Consider the following 23,346-nt stretch of genomic DNA (forward strand, 5'->3'; position numbering starts at 1 on the left):
ATCAGTTTCTCAAATGTTTTTCCCACGCACGTTATTCACTTGACATTTCTACTTTCGTACTTGACCATGTTGTTGCAGCATTTTGAAGCCGCAGTAGGCTCAGATATAGTCTGCTTCTTTTTTTAATCTGCATCGAGTGCATGCTTTGTGGCCTTGGCCTCTGACCATCCACTTGTATCTGTTTTTACACATGACAGAAGCTGACAGAAGAGAAATATGAGGTCACGAGCTCCTCGACCGAGGCGGCCATCTTGGTACGAACTACAACAGAGCCTAAACTCACACTGACGATCACCCTCACCTCGCCGGCCATGCGGGAAGATGAGGAGGAGGAGGAGGAGGAGGAGGAGGAAGAAGAAGAGGAGGAGGATGAGGAGGAGTTGGAGAATGGGGAGGAAGGACAGGAAGAAGAGGAGGAAGTCGAGGATGAAAAGGAGGAGCAGGAAAAGAATGGGCGAGGTAGTTTTTATTCCCTTTTCGCACTCCACATCCCAACAGAAAATTTTTATTTCATATTGTATCTGTATATGTTTTTATGTCCCTTAAAACAGAGGTATGACCTTTTTAACACATGCTGACACAAGACAAGACAGCTGCAGTACAGGACGCATACCAGAGCTGAAACACACAGGAACTGTCTGGTGCTCAGTCTAATAACCCCCCCACCCCACCCCCAAACCACCCCCTTTTCATGGGTATCAGGAACTGATTGTAATTGGTTGTGGGAGGTGGGACGGGGAGGCAAGGCCAGCAGGCCAGCAAAATCAATAACCGAGCAGTAGCGAGCTGCCCATCCATCCTGTGGCTCCCGTCCAACGAGACACTCAGGTCTGAGAGAGATGAGAGACAGCATGAAGGTTAGCTGTACATCACGCCATGTGCCACAGCGAGACAGCGAAGACGGCTCATATTTTTCTCTCTAGCGTACCAAAAAGAGCACACGGAGGGGAAGCAATGCGCACACAGTCGTATTTTGCACCCAAGGGATAAAGATACCTGTCACACTGGATGTCTAATTGCTCAGATTTCATCAGGAACCTGTAGAGGTTGAGGGATGTGGGCCAGTCTGTCTAAAAGGCTCACATTGTAAAAGGCAGGGTCTAATACGTTTGCACAAATACCACTACTGCCACTACTACATGTTAACATGTGGAGTGACAGGCACAGATACCAGGGTCAGCACCTTTTCTAGCTCTCTTAAAGCTATTGCTGCTTGTGTCTGGTCAGGACCTTATTATCAAAGTATTAGAGAGTCTGTAAACAAATTTTTGGTAGACGCGCAAGCTCATGCAATAAGACTAAAAGCTTTGCACCAGAATGTTTCAGTAAGCTCCGGCTAGTTAAGTGCTGTTACATGGATCAATAAAGCCTTCTGATCTGATGTCAGGCAATCAGTATATTTATTTAAAATAGTGCTTGTTCATCTTATCTGTTACTTTAATCAGTTACCATATAATTCTGGGTTACTACGTTTGAGTGTAGTTTAATATTTGATTGAATATAAGTTATTTCATGCTTGTGTGTTTTTAAAGGGATACTTCACCCTATAAATTACTATTTGTATATCAATTACTCACCCTGTGTTACATTAAATTTGTGATGAAAACTCCTTTTTCACAAATCCAAAAATGGAGAAAATTCTTGATGAATAGAAGTCATAGGGGTCCACATTTAACAACAGCAAAACATACAGTATCAAAACATCTTTTTACAAACTCTCATACAATTTATGCAGTGTGTAACACACTGAGCTAAACAGATTTTGAAACATGTTATCTATATTATCTTCAAAGCGAGACTTCATTGACAAAAAACATAATTATTACCTTGCTGGACAAGGCAGCTGCGGGTCTAGTGCTGCCTCAATCAGTTAGTTAGTGTGTGTTATTTTTTTACTTTGGTGTTTTAAAGGGTTAGTTTAAATCCACCAAAGTCACAGGGTCCTCTCCATATCAGTGCACAGGTCCACTTCTTAACATTTAATTGCGAGGACCAGGAAAGCTGATAAAATGGTGTGTAACTTGTAAGCCAGCAGAATAACATTTTTCTTCATGAATTCAATGTAATACAGGCTGAGTAATTGATATACAAATGGCCATTTGGGGGTTGAAGCATTCTGTCGGATATAGCTCACTGCTTTGTGTGGTCACCAAGGAAGGGAGGGTGCTGTGACAGTAAATTAGACAAGACACGATCACAAAGGGAAATTTTTTAATCAGACTGAGGGAGAGGACAGGCATCAGTAACACAGACGGAGATAATGATAAAATAAGAGCTCTGAGTGAGTGTGCAGCCAGGAGAGCATTTGAGAGAGCAGCGGGAGGACAAGCAAGCAGGAGGAGAAAGACGATAATGATCCACTAGCAGCAGAGTGGTCTCACATGCAGCTGGGATCACTCTGACAGACCTTAAGATAGGCCATTATACATCACACCAAGACACAAACACATACACTGCTGCATGCATTAAATTGAGGATGAGATCTGCTGCAATAATGGCCAGATAAGGGTTAATATGAGATAGATGTTCTTGTGCTGCTACTCATTGGACACATTTGACATTTCAACTTAATGCCTCTTCAGGGAAGAATTTTTCTTTTCACGGGAGAGCGATGAGGAAAATATTTACCTAGCTGTGTTATCATAGAGACCCAAAGGGCTCTGTAGTGTGTTTTATGTCACTTCAAGTAGGTCCCACACACAATAAACCCTCTTCAGAAACCCCATGTAACCGCACTCATTCATACACAGCTGCGTTTGATTCAGCTCGCCTTGCATATCATAGATTTTGTGCTGATTCAAGTGTAGCAGAATTTGTAGAGTGTCGTAACTCAACCATCCTGGTGTGCATGGCAGCGTGAATCAAACGCTTACATATAAACGCGTAAGAATGCTCCTCTTTTACCAACCACAATGCTGTGACTAAACCCTGCCTTGATCCCTCCTGTGTTGTGTTTGTCTGAGACTGGGTCAAACTATCTAAGATTTTTTTTTTTCTTTTCAGTTCTACTTTAAGAGCGCTTGATTCCGTGTTTGCCCAGACAGGGAGTTGAATTGCTTTCTCTGCACCATTTCTCCATGAACCTGTGAAATCAAGCGCACCTTAAGAAATCCAGAAGAAAAACAAACTCCTATTTTGACTCCTGCCTGGTGCAGACTGGATCAAAATAAATAAAATCCTCCTCAAATACATAAAGGAGAGGTTGATTTACCTTGCTGGGCACAGCGAAATGAGTGAATGTGTCCCAGCAATGCCCACACATTAAATCAAACACTCCTTAGGTATTTGTTTAATGTATGTCTGTGGGGGGCTCTCCATCCCACAAAGTTGTCTCTTCCCTTGTGACCCCAGTTGCTCCCCCTTTCACTGATTTCTCAGTGACTGGATGAATGTAAATTACCTAATCACTGTTGAATAGTGTGTGTAATTTTCAACACATAAACAAGCAACAGTACATCCTGTGTTACAATGTGCTAAAGACGTCAACATGTAATGTAGTTAACACGTTAGACTGATCACAGTGTTGAAAATAACACACCGTTTAAAGAGTGAGGACGTTTTTATCTGAGCATTCATCATGGATCTGTGACCTGTAGAGAGTCAGCACTTTCTACAAGGAGAGGAACAACTTTATGGCATGAAAAGCACCTTGTATGTACCAAAAAATATCCATGCATGTGTGTGTGTATGTGTGCATTCACGCAGAGCGTGCCTGCACACATTCACACGCGCACAATTCAAACACACACACTCAGACGTGACGTGTGTGTGTTTTACGTTCTCTATATCGGGTTGTTATTGTTTTGTGGCAGTGTTGGGTGCTGCTGCGCAGAGAGTGGAGGCTGAGGAGGAGGAGGGGGAGGTGCTGGATAGACACAGATGTCTGTTGGCCCTGGCAGCGCTGCGACACGCCAAGTGGTTCCAGGTCGGCACCCACTCACTTCCTGTCTTCCTGCCCGATGCTTATTGTAGCCTGACGGTTCATGCAGAGGGAATACACTCTGATAGCTAATGATGTGGTGCTTATTATGCCCGCTCAGATTAGACTAATCTAGAATAGATACAAGGGTGGAAGAATTACTTACTAAAATATTTTTTTAATTTACATATTAGATGACAAATTATGTAAGAATTAATGGCTATTTTGTTGATAAATGTTTGTTTTTATACCTGCTCTTCTCCAGTTCAGTTTTCATCACTAAGAAAAATAGCCAAATATTACACATCAGTACTTTTGGAGTTTCTCATTTTTTCAAATTCTCCCAAAAAGTGTATTCTCACTATATATGATGATGCACTCCACCCGCTGTATACACACTGGGAAAAAAAAATGAATATAAGAAGAATCGTAAGGCTACAAAAGCAATGGTTGATACTTGTTTTTCTTTTTGGCTATTATGTGAACCTGCCTGCTCTGTACAGTATGTCAATGCTTCCCTTTGATTCCTCTCCCATACCCTTCCCCATCTATCTCCCAACTCACTTACCATACTGACGAAAAATTACAAGGTCAAGACGTAGGTATTTTCTGAGGACATAGACAGATCTAAGAGTAATATTTTAGTAAATCATGTTTAGAAAACTAAATTCAAAATGTCTAGTGTCTTAAACTCAACATATTCCTTCTCTGTGGGGTTTTAGCCAGAAACAATCACTTCATCATGTGGCTTTGTGGTGTGAAGCAGGCTGTTTATCTGTATGTGTTTGCGCAAATACCACTCCTTGTGCACTCAATTTGTTCCCTTCCCCCCCTCTTTCTGTTTAATCTTCCTTCTTGCATCCCTCCTTTTCTCCTTCTACTCCTCTCTCCATCCCCTCCATCTCTCTCAGGCTCGAGTGAATGGGCTCAAGTCCTGCGTTATCGTTCTCAGGATACTTAGAGACATGTGCAATAGACACCCTGTCTGGGAACCTCTCAAGGGATGGGTGAGTCCATTGCTGTAATTACCTGTGTTTGAGTGTTAATCCTGCAAAGTGAAATGAAGGTGTTCAGTCCTCTTGAACCTTTATGCATTTTTATGCTTCTGTGCATTATGCCAAGATACCCTCCATATCTGTGCTGTAAAAGGAAAGATTATATTTCTTTGAAAATTTGAAGAATTGTGCATACAAGGCTGAAGAATTCTGATGCAGTCTAGTGTGCATTTTAAAACATAGCCTTCTTAAGATATAATTGACCGGCGTGCTGTTTATCTTTTAAGCATGAAAGATGAATTATGTTTAGTGAGAAAGCCACTGAATATATTATGTAAATACAACATTTAAGCAACAGATGGTGATACTTTTTAAAAAAAAATATTCATGCAAGTTCATCCTCCACAAGTTTGATTTCCCATATCACACATATACTGTCTGTATTGTTTGCACTATGGCTGCAGCTAACCATTATATTTTTACGATAAATCGAAAAATCTCTTAGTCTATGATATGTCAGAAATGGTCATTATGGGGCGCCCAGGAGCTCACCTGGTGGAGTGGGTGCCTTGTGTACTGAGGCTGTGTCCTTGCTTCAGTGGTTTCTGGTTTGATTCCATCCTGTGGCCCTTTGCTGCATGTCATCCCCTCTTTCTCCCTATTTCAAGCTTAAGCTGCCATTGCAGCATTGCAGCTCTTCTTTGCACAGCACCTCTAATTCTTTACAGTTACGTGCTCATTTGTGTTCTTGTTTGTGTGTTCTTGCAGCCTTTAGAGCTCATCTGTGAGAAGGCAATTGCCACCTGCAACAGACCTCTCGGGGCTGGAGAAGCCCTACGTCGAGTCATGGAGTGTCTGGCCTCAGGCATACTGCTACCAGGTATGGAGCTGTGACGGATGCATAATTATACAGCTGGGAAGATTAGAGAAATCAACAGAGGAGCATGTGTGTGCAAATGCTAATTTTTGGCATCGCCAGCGAGGGAACATGTTAGGTTTCGGGTAGATGAGCAGATACATCAAGTCTCTGCTTGGAACATTTCTAAGCCGTTTCTCTAAAAGAGGTCGAGACATCATCAATGACCCAGCAGAGCACAGCTGTCTGAGGAAGGTCGTCATTACGAGAGAATCTTAATTAGGAGCAGCTGAAGGGTTTCTTACAAAATGATGTGCATCCCTGGCAAAAATCCAATTATTCGAGAGTATGTGAAAGCTGACTTTCTTCTTACTTAATTTAAAAAATGTAATTTGGATGCAAAAGCATGTTATGTCCTTCTAGATTGAGGCTCATTAAGGTCTTACTTTAGAAAGTACTGAGAATAGATTTGTGTTTGTCCGTTTAATTATTTAAAAGGAGAAAAGAGCAGTGTGCATGAATTTAACAAAATGCAAATAAAGACTTGAAAACAAACTGCTCAAATTTAATTACGAGGAAAAAGTGTGTCATGCTGGCAGGAGAATATTTATACACATGCAGTATTCACATTTAAAAGAAACATGTCACTTTTAGAGGTTGAGGATTTTTACCTTTTAAATTAAGTGATTAGTTTGAACATGGCCGGCCCTAGACCAAGCAGGATATGATTTAGTTTGGACCCCCTGTTGCCACTACACATGCCAGTAAACCAGTTTATGTATTGTAGTTTTAATAGCACACATAATGTACAAATCATCATGTAAAGATTTAATGAGGTATTTCAATTATTTAAAGAGGGTCCTCACATAAAACAGCACCATATATGAAGTAGAAGGATGCAAATACTTTGAATTTTGTGCCACATGATCAGAGGGAAAAAATCTAGGACATCTAGGAATATCTAGGCACTGGTTAGATGAAGGTTCATTTACACATACTGTGCATATCGTTTTGATACAAAGCTGGCTGACTATCAGCAAAGTATCCCTTGAAGGGCTCTATTAGTAGCAACACTGTCTTCAAATAGACTACAGCTATTACAGTTTTTGTCTGTTTTTTGGTAAAAAATGTTGTCAGTCTTTTTTTTTTTTTTTTATTGTGTCTTGTTCATTCAAAAATATACATTTTGCCCCCAGAGATTAGAGGGCATTAGAGAGCTGCTTATATTGCATAATGGGTAGAGCTGGCCCTGGGTTTGAATGTCTCACAGCAGGTCAATTTTCCTGTTGCTGCTTTCCATTTTAATAGTCAGTATCTCCACTGTCGCTCATTTTACGACAGTGAAGCCTAATTAAATGGTGCTGAGCTGCAGTGTCAGCATGTAAAGTGACAACTGACTTTGTGTGTGTGTGTGTCGTCATCTGTCGCTTCCCCCAGGTGGTCCAGGTTTACACGACCCATGTGAGAAAGAGCCAACAAACACACTGGCCAACATGACCGACCAGCAGGCTGAGGCCATTACCTACCGCGCACAGGTACACAAGCTCTCACACACACACACACACACACACAGACATCAGCTAGCTTAAAGACACAGTTGTTATCACCCAGCTGCACTTGCCCTGAGCTGTCAGTGTGTGGGAATCAGTAAGCAACACGCCTATTACCAGACAGAAAGACCCCATCATCACCCCAACCACACAATCTGCATGCACATACACACACACGCACTTGTGGAAGTGTGAGTGCGTATCTCCAGAAAGAGCTGTGTGGTGCTGCATTTTAATGATTGGTGTGGGAAACTATTGCCATTGCAAGCCATAAATCCATCTCTGACACCCCGAGAACAGTATTTGTGTGCTTGCACTGTGGGCGTGCGGGCTGTCATGTCCTTCTTCACACACACACACTCGGCTGAGCAGGGCAACCTCTGAGCCGCATGGCTTAGTGAATCCTGCCGTCCATTTCCTTTGAAGGCAGCAGGAACGAGGCAGGAATGTCAATGGGGATAATTGTATTGGAGCAGATACAAGAGCAGATAGAAGAGAGGGAGCTGTTCTGTCAATGAGCTACAGCGAGCCTCATGAATATCTGAGACACTCTACCTCCTTAATGGATTTGTATTAGCAGGGCCACTTGTGTGCCATTCTGGTTATCTTTCTAATTGTTTGTGTAGATTGAGGACATGTACAGTAGATATAGAATCATCAGTTCACACACAGACATACTGTCAGTATATGTGCTGATGCTATTGATATCAAATGGTAGAGAATAAATACTCCACATACCTTTGTGTACAAACTTGATGCTGTGTGTTGCAAAACAACTCATGGTGTATTTAAAGACGTGTGACATTAATGAATGCACAGATCTGGCGGAGATTTGTTGCTCATTTACATATTATGTGCTGTTCAACTTTACCCATGTGCTTCTGTGTTTGGACATGGCCTCCTAACTTTGTTCAGATGAATTACTTCACATCAGCCTCTTAATGTCTTGTCTCGCTTAGTTTTTCAACCCGAATTTACCACCTCCTGCTTTGTCTGAAATCAGCACAGCATCTTCATTTCACATTTAATAAAAGCTCTAATACAAGTTTTAGAGAAAAAATAACATTATTGATTTGTCATTCTCTGCATGAGGTAAGAAACATCACAATAAGAAAACAGAATATGACTGCTTTTCCACAAATTCAAAATGAAGGGCATTCACTTTGCAGTGGTTCTTTGTTATTATGATCGTAATTTATTAATTATAAGTAACAAGTTTCAGTATCATATTTAACATTAAATTAGAGGGGTCACTCCATCCTTCTTGGTAAACTGGAACTGTGCTGTTTGAGAAAAGTGGGCATTTATAAGGCAGGAAAGGTCTAATGCTGTGTTCACACCAGAGATGCATGATATTGGATTTTTTGCTGATATCCGTTATGCCGTTATGTAACCACTCACTTCTCTAACAACCAATACAGACATCAATATATTCACTTTTTCCCCACAAACTGTCCTTGCAATAAAATTAATATAGAAATACAACATTCAGTCCTGAAAGGTGTTCAGGCTTTACCTGCCAAGGTCTAAGAAAATTCTCTCTTACCTATGGACATTACCTCCTTTACACCTGTGCATGAGCCTTCACAGACAATATTACAGTATCTCTTTGCCTGTATAAGAACAGCAAATAATTTGACTGCTTTTGTCCATACTATACTGTAAATGTTTGAATGTAACTTCTCAACTTTCTTTGTTTTCCCATGTTTTGCATTCAACAGCATGCCCTCAGACTCATGGCATTTGGACAGATCTACAAGGTTTTGGAGATGGAGCCTCTTCCCTCAAATAAACCATCGCAGAAATACCCGTGGTCTGATAAAGAAGGTGTGCCTACTTGCATGTTTACACTCCCACACATGTGTCTTTCTTTCCTTGTTCGTCTGTGCCTTATAGTCTATTTAGGTTTTAAGCCAGCATGTATCTATTTTTCATGCTGTTTGAAGGCTTGTCTGTTTGTCTGTCATTCTTACATAAAACCTGCAGCATTGCAGGGTTCAGGCAGAAGGCTTTTGTACATATGTCTGACTTGGCATCAAATCTTTTCACACATGACATGACCTTTTTGGATGCTTTTGGTGGTTTTTCTACCCACAAGCACTGACAGTGCTGTCTATATTGCTGACATGTGAAGCAACACAAACATATAGTATCTGATGAATATATCTGATGTATTTTTTGCAGTATCACAGCAAAAAAAACACACTAGCCTTGGTGAAATGTCTTAAGCCTGTGTGTGGGTTATTGGGGAATGTTTCTGGTTTTTGTTCACCCATGACAAAGTTGGCAAATTTTCAAAGCGACTTTCATGGAAAATAGACTCGAGCCTTTTTGGTGCCTCGTGACACCAACATGGAAAATTGCCAGAGCATTACCAGATTAAGGTGCATGTAGGAAGGGAGCTTATATGTCTTCCTCATTGTTTGCTGGTCTGCCTGTCGGCTCTGTTTATCTTCTCTGTGAGTTCATCCATCTTTATGCTGCTTCTTACATAATATTTGTTTTCTGAGCCTTTGCCTCCCTGTCTTTTTGTCACACACAAGTGCCTTTGTGTGTGTTTTCATGTAAGCATCTCTTGAAGTCATTGATTAATTAGTAACCCTGTCTTTTCTCTTGCTCTCTCTCTAGGCTTAGGTCTGAAGAGGCCATACGAGGATGGAGCGATGGATGACAAAGACCTCATCAAGAAGATGAAGAGGAATCTGAGGAAAGGTGCGACAAGGAGGGAGAGAAAGAAGAGTGTTATCAGCTATTTCTTTTGCTTTTTCTGTTTATTCACCTCAATCATTTTAAACTTGAAAAGAAAGGAAATGCTTCATACATGAAGAAGAGAATGAGCATAAATACCATCTCACAAAAGCTCAATTCAGCCTCGGATTCTCCTTATTTTTATTCAAACACTGAAAACAAAGCAGCACAAAGCTTAGAAATGGAAATAATCATATTCTGTTGTCTACAGACAAGCCTTGCTTCTCTCCCCGTCTCTATTTTTTCCCTGTCTGCTTCTCTCCCTTCCACCTTCCTTCCATCCCCTGGAGGCAGATCGATAGTATTGATTGCTAACGTTTTAGTAGGCCACCCAACCATCCCCAGCTCTTTCTTCATACAAGGAGAAGATGAACCACGACTAATGGAGACAGAGAGGCATTTTTAGATATTGGCGAACAGGAGGAAAGTGATTGAAAGAGAAAGAAAATAGAGAGGCCCTTTTATTCATCATGAAAACAACTTAGCAAGGGGCCTGAAAACCTTTAGAAAATGTGATTTATTACTTACAGTATCTCTGAATTGGCCCAGTCTGTCCAATTCCAGATGGATAATTGGTACACCCTCTACAAAACCTTACTGAATTTTTCCTAATATGCTCCACTTTCTACTATAACCATACTCCCTCCATTTTTTCCATTAGTCCTAGACAGTAAAGCCATAGACTCCAACCAGCCAATGAACGCCCTGATGCGGTTGAACCAGATCCGGCCGGGGCTGCAGTATCGCCTGCTGTCCCAGTCGGGCCCGGTTCACGCTCCAGTCTTTACCATGTCTGTGGATCTGGATGGAACTATTTATGAAGCATCTGGATCCTCCAAGAAGACCGCCAAGCTCCATGTCGCCGTCAAGGTAAAGAATTTCAAAAGGAGTCACGTGTGTTGTATGTATGTGCAACTGACAGGAGTCGAGCATCTTCTCTGATTTATGTCTGTGCTCATTCGGCCAAATTGGTGATGTCCCGATTGGGTCAGAAGGATCTGTATAGGGCCCGAAATGTATTTTTTAATTGTTTGAGACTGATTATTCTGAGCACACATCCCACTGGATCTTTTGTTTACATCCGTGTGACAGGTGTCGCAAAAGTCGAGCACGATTTGCATCAGTTATTTAGGTTTCATTGTAATGCTGCTACTACAATAAGTAGAAACTGATTTTTTTCATGTCCAACTTAAGCTGCTATACCGCTAGTAGAGTAGAAATTTTTGTTGTTCATTTTTAGTGAATAAGTTTTACTTTAATAGTGCAATAAGTGGAATTGCAACCAATTTTTATTTGTTGGAACTGGGGATGTTAAAGTTCAGTTATAACACTACTTGAAGTGGATCTGTGATTATATTATTTATTTATGGTGTTCTGTACTTGTGTTACAAAGCTACACTAAGACGTTTTGAGAGCAATTTCTGAAGACAAATTTTAGTGTGTTTACTTTGTTATTTTCGTTGAAAAAACAAAGTGGAATTGGGCACTAAGTGGAATTGTGATATAAGCCATATTAAATATTAAATAATATTATATTTAATATTAAATAAAAAAGAAATAGAAAAACCCTTAGGACCTGTTTGGATGCAGGTTTTTATTTTTATTTTCAGTGGCTTTAAAGTACTTGAAGTATGCATTAAGCATCTGTATTATCTAGGTAAATACAAGTCTCGGATCAGGACTCAATATCAGCAAAAAAAATTGATCAGGACATCCCTAGGACAAACTGTTTGACAGAACAGCTAAATAATAAAAGATCTGCTCATATGAAAAGAGGGAAGATTATTTTTTTGGCTACCCGAAGGACTTTCTAAGCTCCAGCCGCAGTCAAACCTGAGCGTACCTAAAATGTGTTTCTGTCTGTATGTTTGTGTGTGTGCGTGTGTGGAGAGATGGAGGTGGGCAAATCCATGTAATCCCAAAGTGGTTGTGAACAAAGAGGCTCTCCAGAGCACAGAGCCGGGATAATCCGCTATCCGCTCCATTCCCATAAAAGGCTCTTTCTCCCCCTTTTCCATTCTCCTTCTCACTCACTTTCTCTCTCTCATGCACTCACCTTTTGATCTCCACTTCTCTGCTTCAGTTTCTCCCTCTGTCTCTCTGCTGTACTCTCCCACTGTACACCATTTGGGTAAAAAAAAAAAACAAAAACGTGTCATTCTTCTATTCTCTCGTGTGCATATTGTCCTGAATCACTTTGCTGCTCTGCATGCTGTCAAAGACTTACAGTAGACTCCCATAGTTCTGTGCAGCCAGTGTATTATAATGTTTTTTTCTGTAATCATTGTGTGAGTTAGATTAGATCTGTCATTTCAGTACATGCAGGATGCTGCAGTCTTTTTTTTAAAATACAGTACTTTGTGTCATCAAGGCAGTGAAGGGTTTGCAGATATGGTTGAATTTCCTGTCTGTGCATCGCTTTTTATCCTTATTGCCCTTAGCTGGCAGCTCGCAGTCATCACACATGTCCATGTATCTGTGCGAAATTATTTTCATATTGCTAAATCTGTCTCATCCCATTAAGTGAGTTATGTCAACAATTACATCTCACTAACATATAGGTTATTAAGAAATCCATTTAGGCCTGCACAAAAGCAAGATACAACTTGTTTAGTTTTTTGTTGTTTTTTTAATTATTATTTTTTCTTTAAACCAGTATTGGTTCTTTCTGGGAATCCATATTGTAGCTTTAGTTTTTAACACCTTTGTAGCTACTTTCATGTCAACATATTAGTCTGGACAGACATGGATGTAAAGTGTAGCTGAATTTGACTGGTTTTCAGAGGCATACAACTGTAGGCAGTAATTCTAGTTTTTCTTTGCAGTTTCTTTCCTCACAACTCCTTTTCACTTTATCATCATCTTCCCGTTATAGGTTCTCCAGGCGATGGGCTATCCAACAGGTTTCGACTCAGACCTGGACCCCATGAGTTCAGACGAGAAGTCGGATGGTGAAGGAAAGAGCGAGACGTCGTCGCACACTAGCAATAACCCAACACACTCTTCAGACAGTTCCAACACACTGGAGGTGGGAAATGAGAATCGTGCACTGATACATAAATGCACACAAGCATCAAAGAAATCTAGATTTTTAAGTGATTAAAATGTAACAGTCACTCTAATTTAAGGACATAAAGGTATCAAAACTTTAAGCTTCACCCTGCTTACAGTCATGCTCTTGTTTATTCACATCAAGCTCCATTTTGCAGGTTTACTCTCCACTATGTGGTTTCATAAAGGTATGAAGATGCATTGAGATTAAATGACTTATAACCTTTCCACTCCCCAGGTGCGAACTCAGGGTCCCATACTGACGGCCAGTGGGAAGAATCCCGTCATGGAGCTAAACGAAAAGAGACGAGGCCTCAAGTATGAACTCATCTCTGAAAGTGGAGGCAGCCACGACAAACGCTTTGTTATGGAGGTAAGATCTCCGTGTGCACACACTGACAGACTGTGGGGAAAAAAAATTTAAATGCATACACATGTAAAAGAGTGTGGGCCCATGACATAATCAAAAATGACAGAAAAAATACACATGCACTCTAGCCAGGAGGAGACACATAGAGTCCAAGCCACACACTCAGAAACAGGCTGATCACCGGCAGCGTCAATCAGTCAACTTGCTTCCTGGAGCAGGCCCGTTCTCTGTGGGGTGTGTTGTTTTCCGACATGCCTGGCTGCTCCATCGCTCTGCTGATTGATTAGCAAGCCTGCTTGACAGTGGGCCACTGCTAAACAAGCCATCCTGTGTACAGACTCGCTGGCTGAGTTACTGATGACTGATAAACACATCAGTTTTGGGAAGAATTATTGTATGATTGTTAGTTTTGACAGAGCTGTAACATAAAATATGAAAACACTAACAGATATGATAATTAGAACACAAATCCATTGTGGAAAAATGAGTTTTTACCAGTGAGCCAAAGTGCAGTGTTCCTATTGACTATAAACATAAAACATATTTAGAGTATTATTTTATATTCTGTGTGTTTGCGCGTGTGCAGGTGGAGGTCGATGGGCAGAAGTTTCGAGGGGCAGGCCCCAACAAAAAAGTAGCAAAGGCCAGTGCTGCTCTCGCAGCTCTGGAAAAACTCTTTTCTGGTCCCAATGCAGCTGCAAACAAGAAAAAGAAGATATTGCCTCAGGTAAGGAGACACACATACGTACATACCAGACACAGAGTGCTCTGCTTCAGTCTGGAGCGTTAATGCATACAAAATGAAACATAAAATCGAAGCAATCTGTTCCTCTCTTCCTTGAGAGCCCAACTGTCAGTGCAGCTTTAAAGATGATAAAGTTTAAACGTCTTTAGTGATCAGTAATCATCTCTGTGGAGCCGCGGCATGATTTGTCCACTCTGTTCACCCTTCAGTAATCAATGGAACTACGTTTAACAAGTGTCTAATCAATCAGTTCAATACTTGGCAGTTATCAGATCACCACTTATCCACCACTTCTGTCAATGAGCCCGTCTGCCAACAGATTTGTCAGTGATGACACCCATACTGCATCAGAGCATTGTCTCGGATAAGACATATATCTGTGTATCTATATATCTTTATCTTGTGTGTATCTTTGAGTGTTTTAGACACACTTATATATAATGTGTGTCTGTGTTCAGACTAAAGGAGCCCTGGCCGCGGCAGCAGCAGCCTCTGCAGTAGCAGCTCAGGTAGCCAGAGGAAGAGGAAGAGCAGCCCTCGCAAGAGGAGCCTTCGTCAGCGCGGCTGCACCTGGATATGTCACACCAGGTAGTGAGAGGATAGTTGTGTGTGGTTTTGTTGTTTTTGGTGAGACAGAAAGCATTTTTTCTGAAATTTTGAGATATATGTCCCAATTTTTTATTGAAACAAGAGAGGGATACATAGAGCAAGTAGAAAATCCAAGAGACGAGAGAAAAATCAAAGAATGGAAATAAAATAATAATTATATAAAATTATTAATAAAAAAATCATTGTACCCTATATCATGTCAAATTATTTCTACCCACATTTGTTGGATCCTACCTTTAGTTTTTTTGTTTGTGTTTGTGTTGAACCCATGCTGAACTCATATGACCCTGCTGTGTGTGAATGAGTGAATGTGCCCTATGTGAAACTTATTAAGAAGTGGTGTGGCTTCTGCTCACTCTGAACCCACAGCTGTCTGCCACAGTGCAGACCGGCCCAAACATTCATTTAAACTTACCAAAGATGTTGAAAAATGCTACCTTTAATTAAACAAGTGTGCAATTGAATTTAAACCCTATAACCTCTTCTGCAACAGGCTTTGGGACACCGTATGGCTACAGCCCTGCTGCAGCAGCTGCTCCTGCATATGGTACGTGCTTCTTGGTTGTTTTACCTGTCGACTAATTTCTCCCATCTATTACCTTCTTTCACCTTTTCTTCTCTAACTATGCTGTTCACTTCTAACCCAACATAACAGCTAACTACTAGTGGGTAAATTAACTCTATAATAGGTTTTTAATACCCCTGAAATCCTTTTTCTCCACTTCCTTTTGCTTTAATTTCTCCCCTTTTTTCAAAACTACTTTAAAACTTGATCTACTCCAAGTTTTAGAGTTTGGCACTGAATTTCAGTCATGATTAAACAAATCTTTTGCTGTTGCGTCTTTGTTGTGTGCATCAAGCAAATCTGTCTGTACTTTGGCTTTTTGTCCGCTCACAACTTGTGTCTTAATCGGCTTGTGGCCACTCACTCCCTCATCTCTTATGCATCAATACTCTGTCAGTAAAGAGCTGCTGTCAGGCATAAGCTTTTATGCCAAAACTCCCAGAAACCAATCATAAACATGACACACACAGCTGCACTTGCAGTCCTTTGCCTTTGCTTATGTTGAATGAAAATAGAAAAGTTTAGAAGACGCTACCTCTAACTGACCTTACAAGCTTTTCTGGACTTATAAAAACCCAGGCACGCTGCTTTTGTTGCCACCATCTTCAGTTCTGTTGAGGTTAGTACAGTGATACTTAATTCATGGCCCATAGGCCAAATCTGGCCCCAGAAAGGCTGCCAAGTGCCCCCCCAACCACTTTCTAGATAAAAATAAAAATAAAGTGATTCACACTGGGAATGGTTTTATACTTCAGTATACCTAAGGTGCCAGAGTGCATAAAACAGCATTAAAAAAATAGAGCTTGTTTATCAAAAAAAGTGCCAGTGAAGGATCCCCTGCAACCCTCGACAGGGGTCCTAGTTAAGCCCCATAATGACATAAAATCCTAGAAACATTCTGAAATCCTCAAAATGTTTGAAAACAGAGAAATGTCCGTGAGTCCTAGAAATGTCCTAAAATCGTAGAAATGTTCTGAAATTGTAGAAACATCCTAATCACAGAAATAATCTGAAATCCTAGAAATGTCCTAAAATCTTAGAAACATGTATGGGTTTGCTGCAACCCTGGTCTCCTGTCATTTTGCAAAAGTGGCCCCCGAGCAAAGCAAGCTGAGTGTCTGTGGATTACCAGAGCCCATAGTGTTAGTTCCTCACTTTACCCACAGTTATTTAAGACAGAGTGAAGGGGAGCTTTGCCACTGCAGCGCTGCTCCTGTCATGTTACTGCTGCTGCGGGGTTCTTATATCTTCACAGGTCTCTCTCACACACATGCATAGGCTAAAGTTTATACTAGTCCTTGACCTGTAACAGCCGTGGTATTGGTGCAAAATTCACTCACACATGCTTCCCTCTGTCACACCTCGACAGACTCTGCCTTGTGTTGTGTGTGCTCACATGTAGCATTGGGAGGCCTCTCTGTCCATCCTACAGCTTTAAGTTTGAATGGATCTTATGTGCTCAGGGAAACTGATCTGGGGCCCCAGGTAGACATCTAGTACCCCCCTGAGATCCCAACTGCCCTTAATATGAAATGCGCCTTAGTTTTTGTGTTTATAGTGGAGCTGGAACTTTGGATTTATTTGGGGTGTTTCGTTTCAGTCCCTGGCATCAGAGCACTTTTCACATGTTATTGTGACTGCGGCGCTTACTGAAATACTCAGAATTCAATGGTAGGTTCTCCTTTAACCCTTCGAAACCTGAGCAAATTGGCTTGGTTCCTTTCAAAATCATCAGGGAAAGGCAATGATTAATTTAACAGGAAATGGCCCAAAACTTAGCAAGACATTTATAAGCTACAAAAAAAAAAGTAAAAATAAAAAATAAATAAAACCAACAAAGAAAGTGACCTTAAGAAAGTGTGCCCCATCCACTCCACCCAAAACACACACACATTTAACACAATCTGCGGGACATGTTTTGCTTATTGTTGCTCATTGTCTTTTCCCCATGTTTTCAAAAGCAATGAAAGCCCTTTTTTCAGGTTTAAAAGTCTGTGAAAGGCATCCGAATGCAGCACAAGAAAACTGATGTTGATCTAGGCGTTAAAGGGTTAATCCAACTAGCAAATTTTTGTGACTGATGGAATTATTTTTATTATATTATACTTCTTTAAAGTTTGCTAATGGCCATAACTTGCGACATATTTAAGAAGGCATTCAGTCATCTGAATCATGCCTGGCCAATGAAAAGACTTGGCTAATAAAGAGCAGATTAAATGCCCGCTGTCTTCTGTGGGAGTGATGAAGCATTAGTCGTTGCACACTGTGAGCACCTCTGCCCTGTGACTCATCAGTACTGTCACGTATCCTGGTGGGTGATTGTTGTGAGTTCAGCTGACCCTGAGCTTTAACCTGAGCTGTAACCTCCCACATGAAGGTAGGAAGTTCAGTTCGTGTTATTTGAAAGAGAAGATGGACATGAAAACTAGAATTATACTCAGAATTAGGTCCTGGAATGAAACATTTACCTCACAATTTGCGTCAGAACAGCTTTTGGACCTTGCTGGGGTGGTTTTTGTCTTTGTTGAGCTCTGCTCCTCGCTCAGTGGTGCCCAACATGTTACCACAGAAACTGTGGAAAGTCTGAGGCCAAATATAGAAAATACTAGATGCGCCTGCTGTTTAGGTGAGTTAAGGTGGAAATCTGCTTTTTTCTTTAGACACCCATTTGACATATGATGCTGAGCTGCAGACCAGGGAAGAATGAAAATGAGAGATAGATTGTTTTGCACTGATAGTATTATTACTATTAAATCCATTTTCCAGAATAAGAGCAGCATGTGTCTGAATTGTTAAAAATGATCTTTGGTTTGGCTCCACTGGGGCTTTCATTTCAGTCAGAGGGGAGAAAAAAGGCACATGAAAACATTGGGAACCACTTTAAGCTTTTTTTTTAATACAAAGCTCTCATCCTGTTTCCTGCTTTTTCACTGAGCTCCAGCACACGCTGCTGCTTTGGGCTTTCTTGTTGGCAGATTCATAGAACACATTCTATAATGCTGCTGGGCTCAGCAGAACACTAGAACATTCTGTGGAGCACATCATATGACACCTTAGAACACAGAACATTTGATCATAGTGTCAGATAGAACATTAGGTCATGCAACACAACATTAGACCATAGAATGCAAAACATTACAACATCATCTAGAAGAGAACATTAGAATACAACATAATACAACATAAGACCATAGAACACAGAAAATAATATCAAACTGTAAACGGAACATTAAATCAAAGAACACAAAACATCAGACCGTGGTGCCAAATAGAATATTAGATCATAGATCACAACATTAGACCATAGAACACAGACATGATGATGCCCTCTAAAGTTGGCACAGAGTAGCTTCCAATGATTGACGTCACGTTTTGCTAATGTGCTAAAATTACATGCCGGCACCATAGAGATGAAGCCAATGGAAAAAAAACTTCAAACAGTCACAGTTTTAGGTATGTGGTTAGCTTTGTGAAATGGTCGCATTTGGAGAATATTTAGGGGTGAATAATACTTGGTTAGCTCTTATACAGGATGTAAGTACATCACATAACATGACGCAAACTAGTTAACATAGTGTGGTGACGTTGTTGTTGGTAAAGTTTGTGAGTAGACTTAGTAAAAAAAAAATAATTGACTTTTGGTTCCACATAGGGAGAACGAGGTCCTGTGTTTGTTTGACCTATCCACCGCTACACCCTAAGTAGACTTTTTCTGTTTTTATAATACCTAATGACGTTGTCTTAGATAGTTTGTGTCCACCATGAGCAAGGATCATAATTAACCTTCAGTTAACATTGTTGTCATGTTGCCAGCATGTTGTGAATTTTTAATACATTATATATGCCACCACCACATAATGCGGTACTGAGAGGTCATGGTCATATTATGTATTTCTGCGAGACCAGGCTATGTTGACCTGTGCTCTCAGCAAATTAGCTCGATGACTAAAACATTTAATAATGGAAAAAGATCGTCAAAATTACAGAAACAAGACCTATGCTGTAATAAACCAAAATTAATCTTTAATTAAGTATTGGCATGATTTCTTTCAAAAACATTTAAAGAAGAAAATGGGCAACAAAATTAGCAAGAAATAAAAATAAAAGTAAAATAATACAATCATAAAAAGAATAAAGAGAAAGAAAAAGTACAGGAAAATTACCTGAAAGAAAGAAAAAGAAAACAAAAAAATGAAAAACAATACTGTAACATAATTTTAAATATGTAATTATGATAATTAACTATAAATATAGTTTTTCCTAGCTTCTTTTTTAAAAAATATTTTTCAAAATCTACTAATTTCTTGCAGTTTATGAAACATTTCATACCCAGTTGCTCAGGGTTGAAATACTTGTAAAAGGCATCTGAAAGCAGCACAAGAAAAGAGATGTCACTCCAGGTTTCAAATTGCTAACTTTGGAAATTTCTTTTCTTCTCTTTAACTCTGAATCTCTCTCTTTCTCGGCTCCTTTAACCATCGCTGAAGGGTGTCGCCTCGTGTGCACACAATCCTGTCTGTTCTCACAATCCTGTCTGTTCTCACACACTTACACTACCCCCTTTTGGGAGCCCTGTTTGTGTAGTGCGAGGGGTGTTTGTTGGACCTAGATGTAGAGTAGTGTGTAGTGTAGTGAGCATAGAAACACTTGGTTTATTTATTGCCCTGGACTCATGCAGAGCTGTGCTCTTCTCATGTCTCCCCTCTAGGTTTGCCCAAGAGAATGCTTCTGTTGCCTGTCATGAAAGTGCCCGCCTACCCCGTCCCCCACTACCACTTCTTTTAGCACAGGAGACACACACACCAAACATATTTTCATACATACCAAACGCTTTCTCCAAACCGTACAATTTGCTTTTATATAGAAGGGAAACTCGATTTTGTTTTTTTGGTTTTGTTTTTACAATATCAGTGATGGGGAGAGGATTATGGACTTGAGCTGAAGGGTTTTTTTGTTTTGTTTTTTCTTACTGTTTTCAGAAATTTTAATGAATATGATAAATACTGCAGGTTTAAGTTCTTAAGAGATAAACAAAAACTTGAAAGATTTTTACTGTGAACTGTGACCTCATTCTTTGAGTCTAAATTATATATATCAGTCTTTTGTTATTGTGTTTATTCTTTGCCAGGAAGAGGAAAGCCTTTACATATGACACACACAACACACACACATTCTCTGTAAAAAGGAAATAATAATGAGCTGTGTGAAGGATGTATAGGAATAAATAAATACTGCTGAATAAAGTTTATCTCCTATAAAAGCTGAACACTGCCTGGTGTATATCTGATTTAAAGGCTTTCAGCTGGTAAGGATTTGATTTTGTCACTTTGAACATCATTTGAACATTGAGCTTTAATATTCCACCCTCGTACATGCTCATGGATTGAATTTCAATCTCTCCATGTACCTCAGGGCGCCTTGTTGCATCCTTTTGACCCTCAGCTTATAGGTATTCAGAGAGAAAAGCAAGAAGACAACGGATGAATTTACAAAGCTCTCGTCAGATCCTGCATCTTGCATTCAGCTGCACGATCTCATTACCTTACGTGGATTAATTTGGCATGTTTCCTGCAGCTACCAGAGGTATCACCTATAGTAAATATGCAGAGCTTTTATAGGTTGTCACATAAGCCAACTGCAGCCTTTTTGCAGCAGCAAGTTTGAAGTTCAGTACATTGTTTCAGCTAAACTCAGTTTTCATAAATGGTCCAAATATAATAAAGACAAAACTTACCTCTACATAGACAGCTGTTTATCTATGTCAGTGTCTTTTATGTTGTTTCATTTTATCGAAATCATTGCTGCATTTGTCGATTTTGCACATCTTTGCTTAAATAAGGATCAGCACCGACTGAGCCACCAAAAGCATAGGATCAAAAGTTTCCATCTTGGCTCAGTCTGTGTTTCAAATAAAGGTTTAAAAAATGATAAGATAATATCAGGTAAAAATATTTTTAAAAAAAACTAAGAGCAACTTGGCTAAAAACAGTTGAAAAAAATGGAAATACTCCAACATGCTAGTCAAAGGTCAGCACCAGCCGAGACAGAGTTACACTGGCCCTTCACAACGTCTCGGCCATCCAGCCAGTGAGAGATAACCCCCTGACGACGTCTCCATGGTTACAGCTATGAGGCGCAGCCATTGGATGAGAGGACCCAGTATCTTGTCCAATGGTTGGTTGAGCTCCATTGAATTGTTATAAAAACTTTCAAATGATATTTGTCTGACATTGCCAAAACTTTGATTTTGGCGGTTCATTTCTAGCGCTCGTGTATTTTTAGTTTTCTGAATTTTTTTTTTCAAGGTTGAATTCATTTTGAGTGAGAGCTGAGGCCAAAGAGACAGTGTATACATGTATAAGTATGTACTTACAAAACTGCCTCACTGTACCTGTGTCTGATCTAATTTTCAGTCTTTACATGTGTCATTTAATAGAATTAGTAATTAGGCCTTTCAGTCAGCTCTTACTTGACGTTCCTGACTGGAATAGCTGTAAAGTAGCCAATTTGAGGACTAGTTTTGGGAAACCCATTGTGTTGCTGTCTTGCCAAGAGTTAGACAAGGGGGTTGATACCATGCTCTGCGCATCTGCACGCAAAATATGAATCTACAACCAGCAGCTAGTTAGCGTAGCTCAGTATAAAGACTGGAAACAAAGAAAAAAGCAATTCTAGCTCCATCCAAATCACATCTCAAAGAGAGAAAACGGAGGTGTTCGTTATTAGACTCCTCTACCTTTGGACAGAGCCTTCTTGTTTCTGCTTTTGGTCTTTAAACTTACAGTCCTAAAGCTCCAAGTTCACATTAAATGACAGATATGAGATATTTTTTTCAAGTCATTTTAATATATCTGTCCATTTTATGCTGCTTATCTGGGACCAGGTCACAGAGACAGCAGGCTCTCCCTAGCATCATTTTCCAGATCCGATCTGGTGTGTTCTGACTCTACCCAAGGTCATTTACTAGTTGGACGTGTTCAGAAAACCACCAAAGGAAGGCACCTATGAGGCATCCAAAAATGCCCGAACCGCCTCAACTTTTGACACTGAGGAGCAAGCAGCTCTACACGCAACCCTGGAGTATAAATCGAGCATTAAATGGAAAATAAAATGGCACAAACCACAGGAAGAGCAACAGAGGAGGGATCTCTTTTCCAGAACATGCATAACATTTGACATGTAGGCAACAGACAAAATATTGTCTTCTTTTTAAACTCTTGGTAAGAAAGCAAATAGGAGTATTTCCCAAAATGTTGAACCATTCCTTTAATTTAATCTGCTGGACGTTCCCATATAAACACACTTATATAACGTTATTAATGCCACCCAGGCAATAATCTTTTTTACTGGAACATTTCCAGGTACCACTCAAGTAGACCCGAGGTAACGTCATCCTAAAAGAACATTATTGGATTTCTTTGTCCTTCTGTATCCTTCATCAGCATTCATTTTTTCAGCACATACTGTCAAAGAAGCGAGGAAAGTTTTATATATAGTAGCCTCACATTGTGTTTCATAGATATCTTTTTACATAGGCCTATATATAGGTATTTAAAATAATCATTCCTGCTCTCTTTGTCTTTGTTTTTCATCTCACTACAGGTGGTCTTTTCATTGACAATCCCTTCTATCAGCCGCGGACCATCGCTCCTTTTATCATTCATCTGGGTCCCCAGGATCTCTTCTCTGACTTCTAGAGGCAGCAGGTTGTTGGATACACTCTTCACACTTAACCTGTCTGTATATGCAGGACACCTATTTTTCTGTCAGTCAATGCGGGCTGCCTTTCTATCCAGGTGACGGACTCACAGATCCAAAACTGTTTCCTGTTTGATCAGTCCGCCGGGAAAAAACTTTCTGCCCAGACAGCAGCGGCAGAAACTATCTGACACACTGACAAGAGAGGCTCAAAGCTCCTCTTTCTGTTTTTCCTCCTCT

The 23,346-nt window shown here is 40.2% G+C and overlaps 1 protein-coding gene across 1 annotated transcript in view; it reads left to right on the forward strand.

Moving 5' to 3' along the window:
* The window catches only part of LOC121959517 (spermatid perinuclear RNA binding protein), a 92,305-nt gene extending 71,631 nt beyond the window's left edge, over positions 1-20,674 (forward strand). The window contains exons 6-19 of the mRNA XM_042508862.1: positions 198-459; positions 3,813-3,925; positions 4,831-4,926; positions 5,683-5,794; positions 7,208-7,305; positions 9,042-9,147; positions 9,949-10,032; positions 10,730-10,938; positions 12,944-13,096; positions 13,358-13,492; positions 14,076-14,216; positions 14,693-14,822; positions 15,337-15,390; positions 20,117-20,674. Of these exons, the coding sequence (XP_042364796.1) occupies positions 198-459; positions 3,813-3,925; positions 4,831-4,926; positions 5,683-5,794; positions 7,208-7,305; positions 9,042-9,147; positions 9,949-10,032; positions 10,730-10,938; positions 12,944-13,096; positions 13,358-13,492; positions 14,076-14,216; positions 14,693-14,822; positions 15,337-15,390; positions 20,117-20,193 (1,770 nt within the window). The 3' untranslated portion in view covers positions 20,194-20,674. The remainder of the gene's footprint in view (positions 1-197; positions 460-3,812; positions 3,926-4,830; positions 4,927-5,682; positions 5,795-7,207; positions 7,306-9,041; positions 9,148-9,948; positions 10,033-10,729; positions 10,939-12,943; positions 13,097-13,357; positions 13,493-14,075; positions 14,217-14,692; positions 14,823-15,336; positions 15,391-20,116) is intronic.
* Positions 20,675-23,346: the final 2,672 nt, after the last annotated feature.

The sequence above is a fragment of the Plectropomus leopardus genome, chromosome 20, assembly GCF_008729295.1.
Source record: "Plectropomus leopardus isolate mb chromosome 20, YSFRI_Pleo_2.0, whole genome shotgun sequence".
Taxonomy (NCBI): Eukaryota; Metazoa; Chordata; class Actinopteri; order Perciformes; family Serranidae; genus Plectropomus; species Plectropomus leopardus.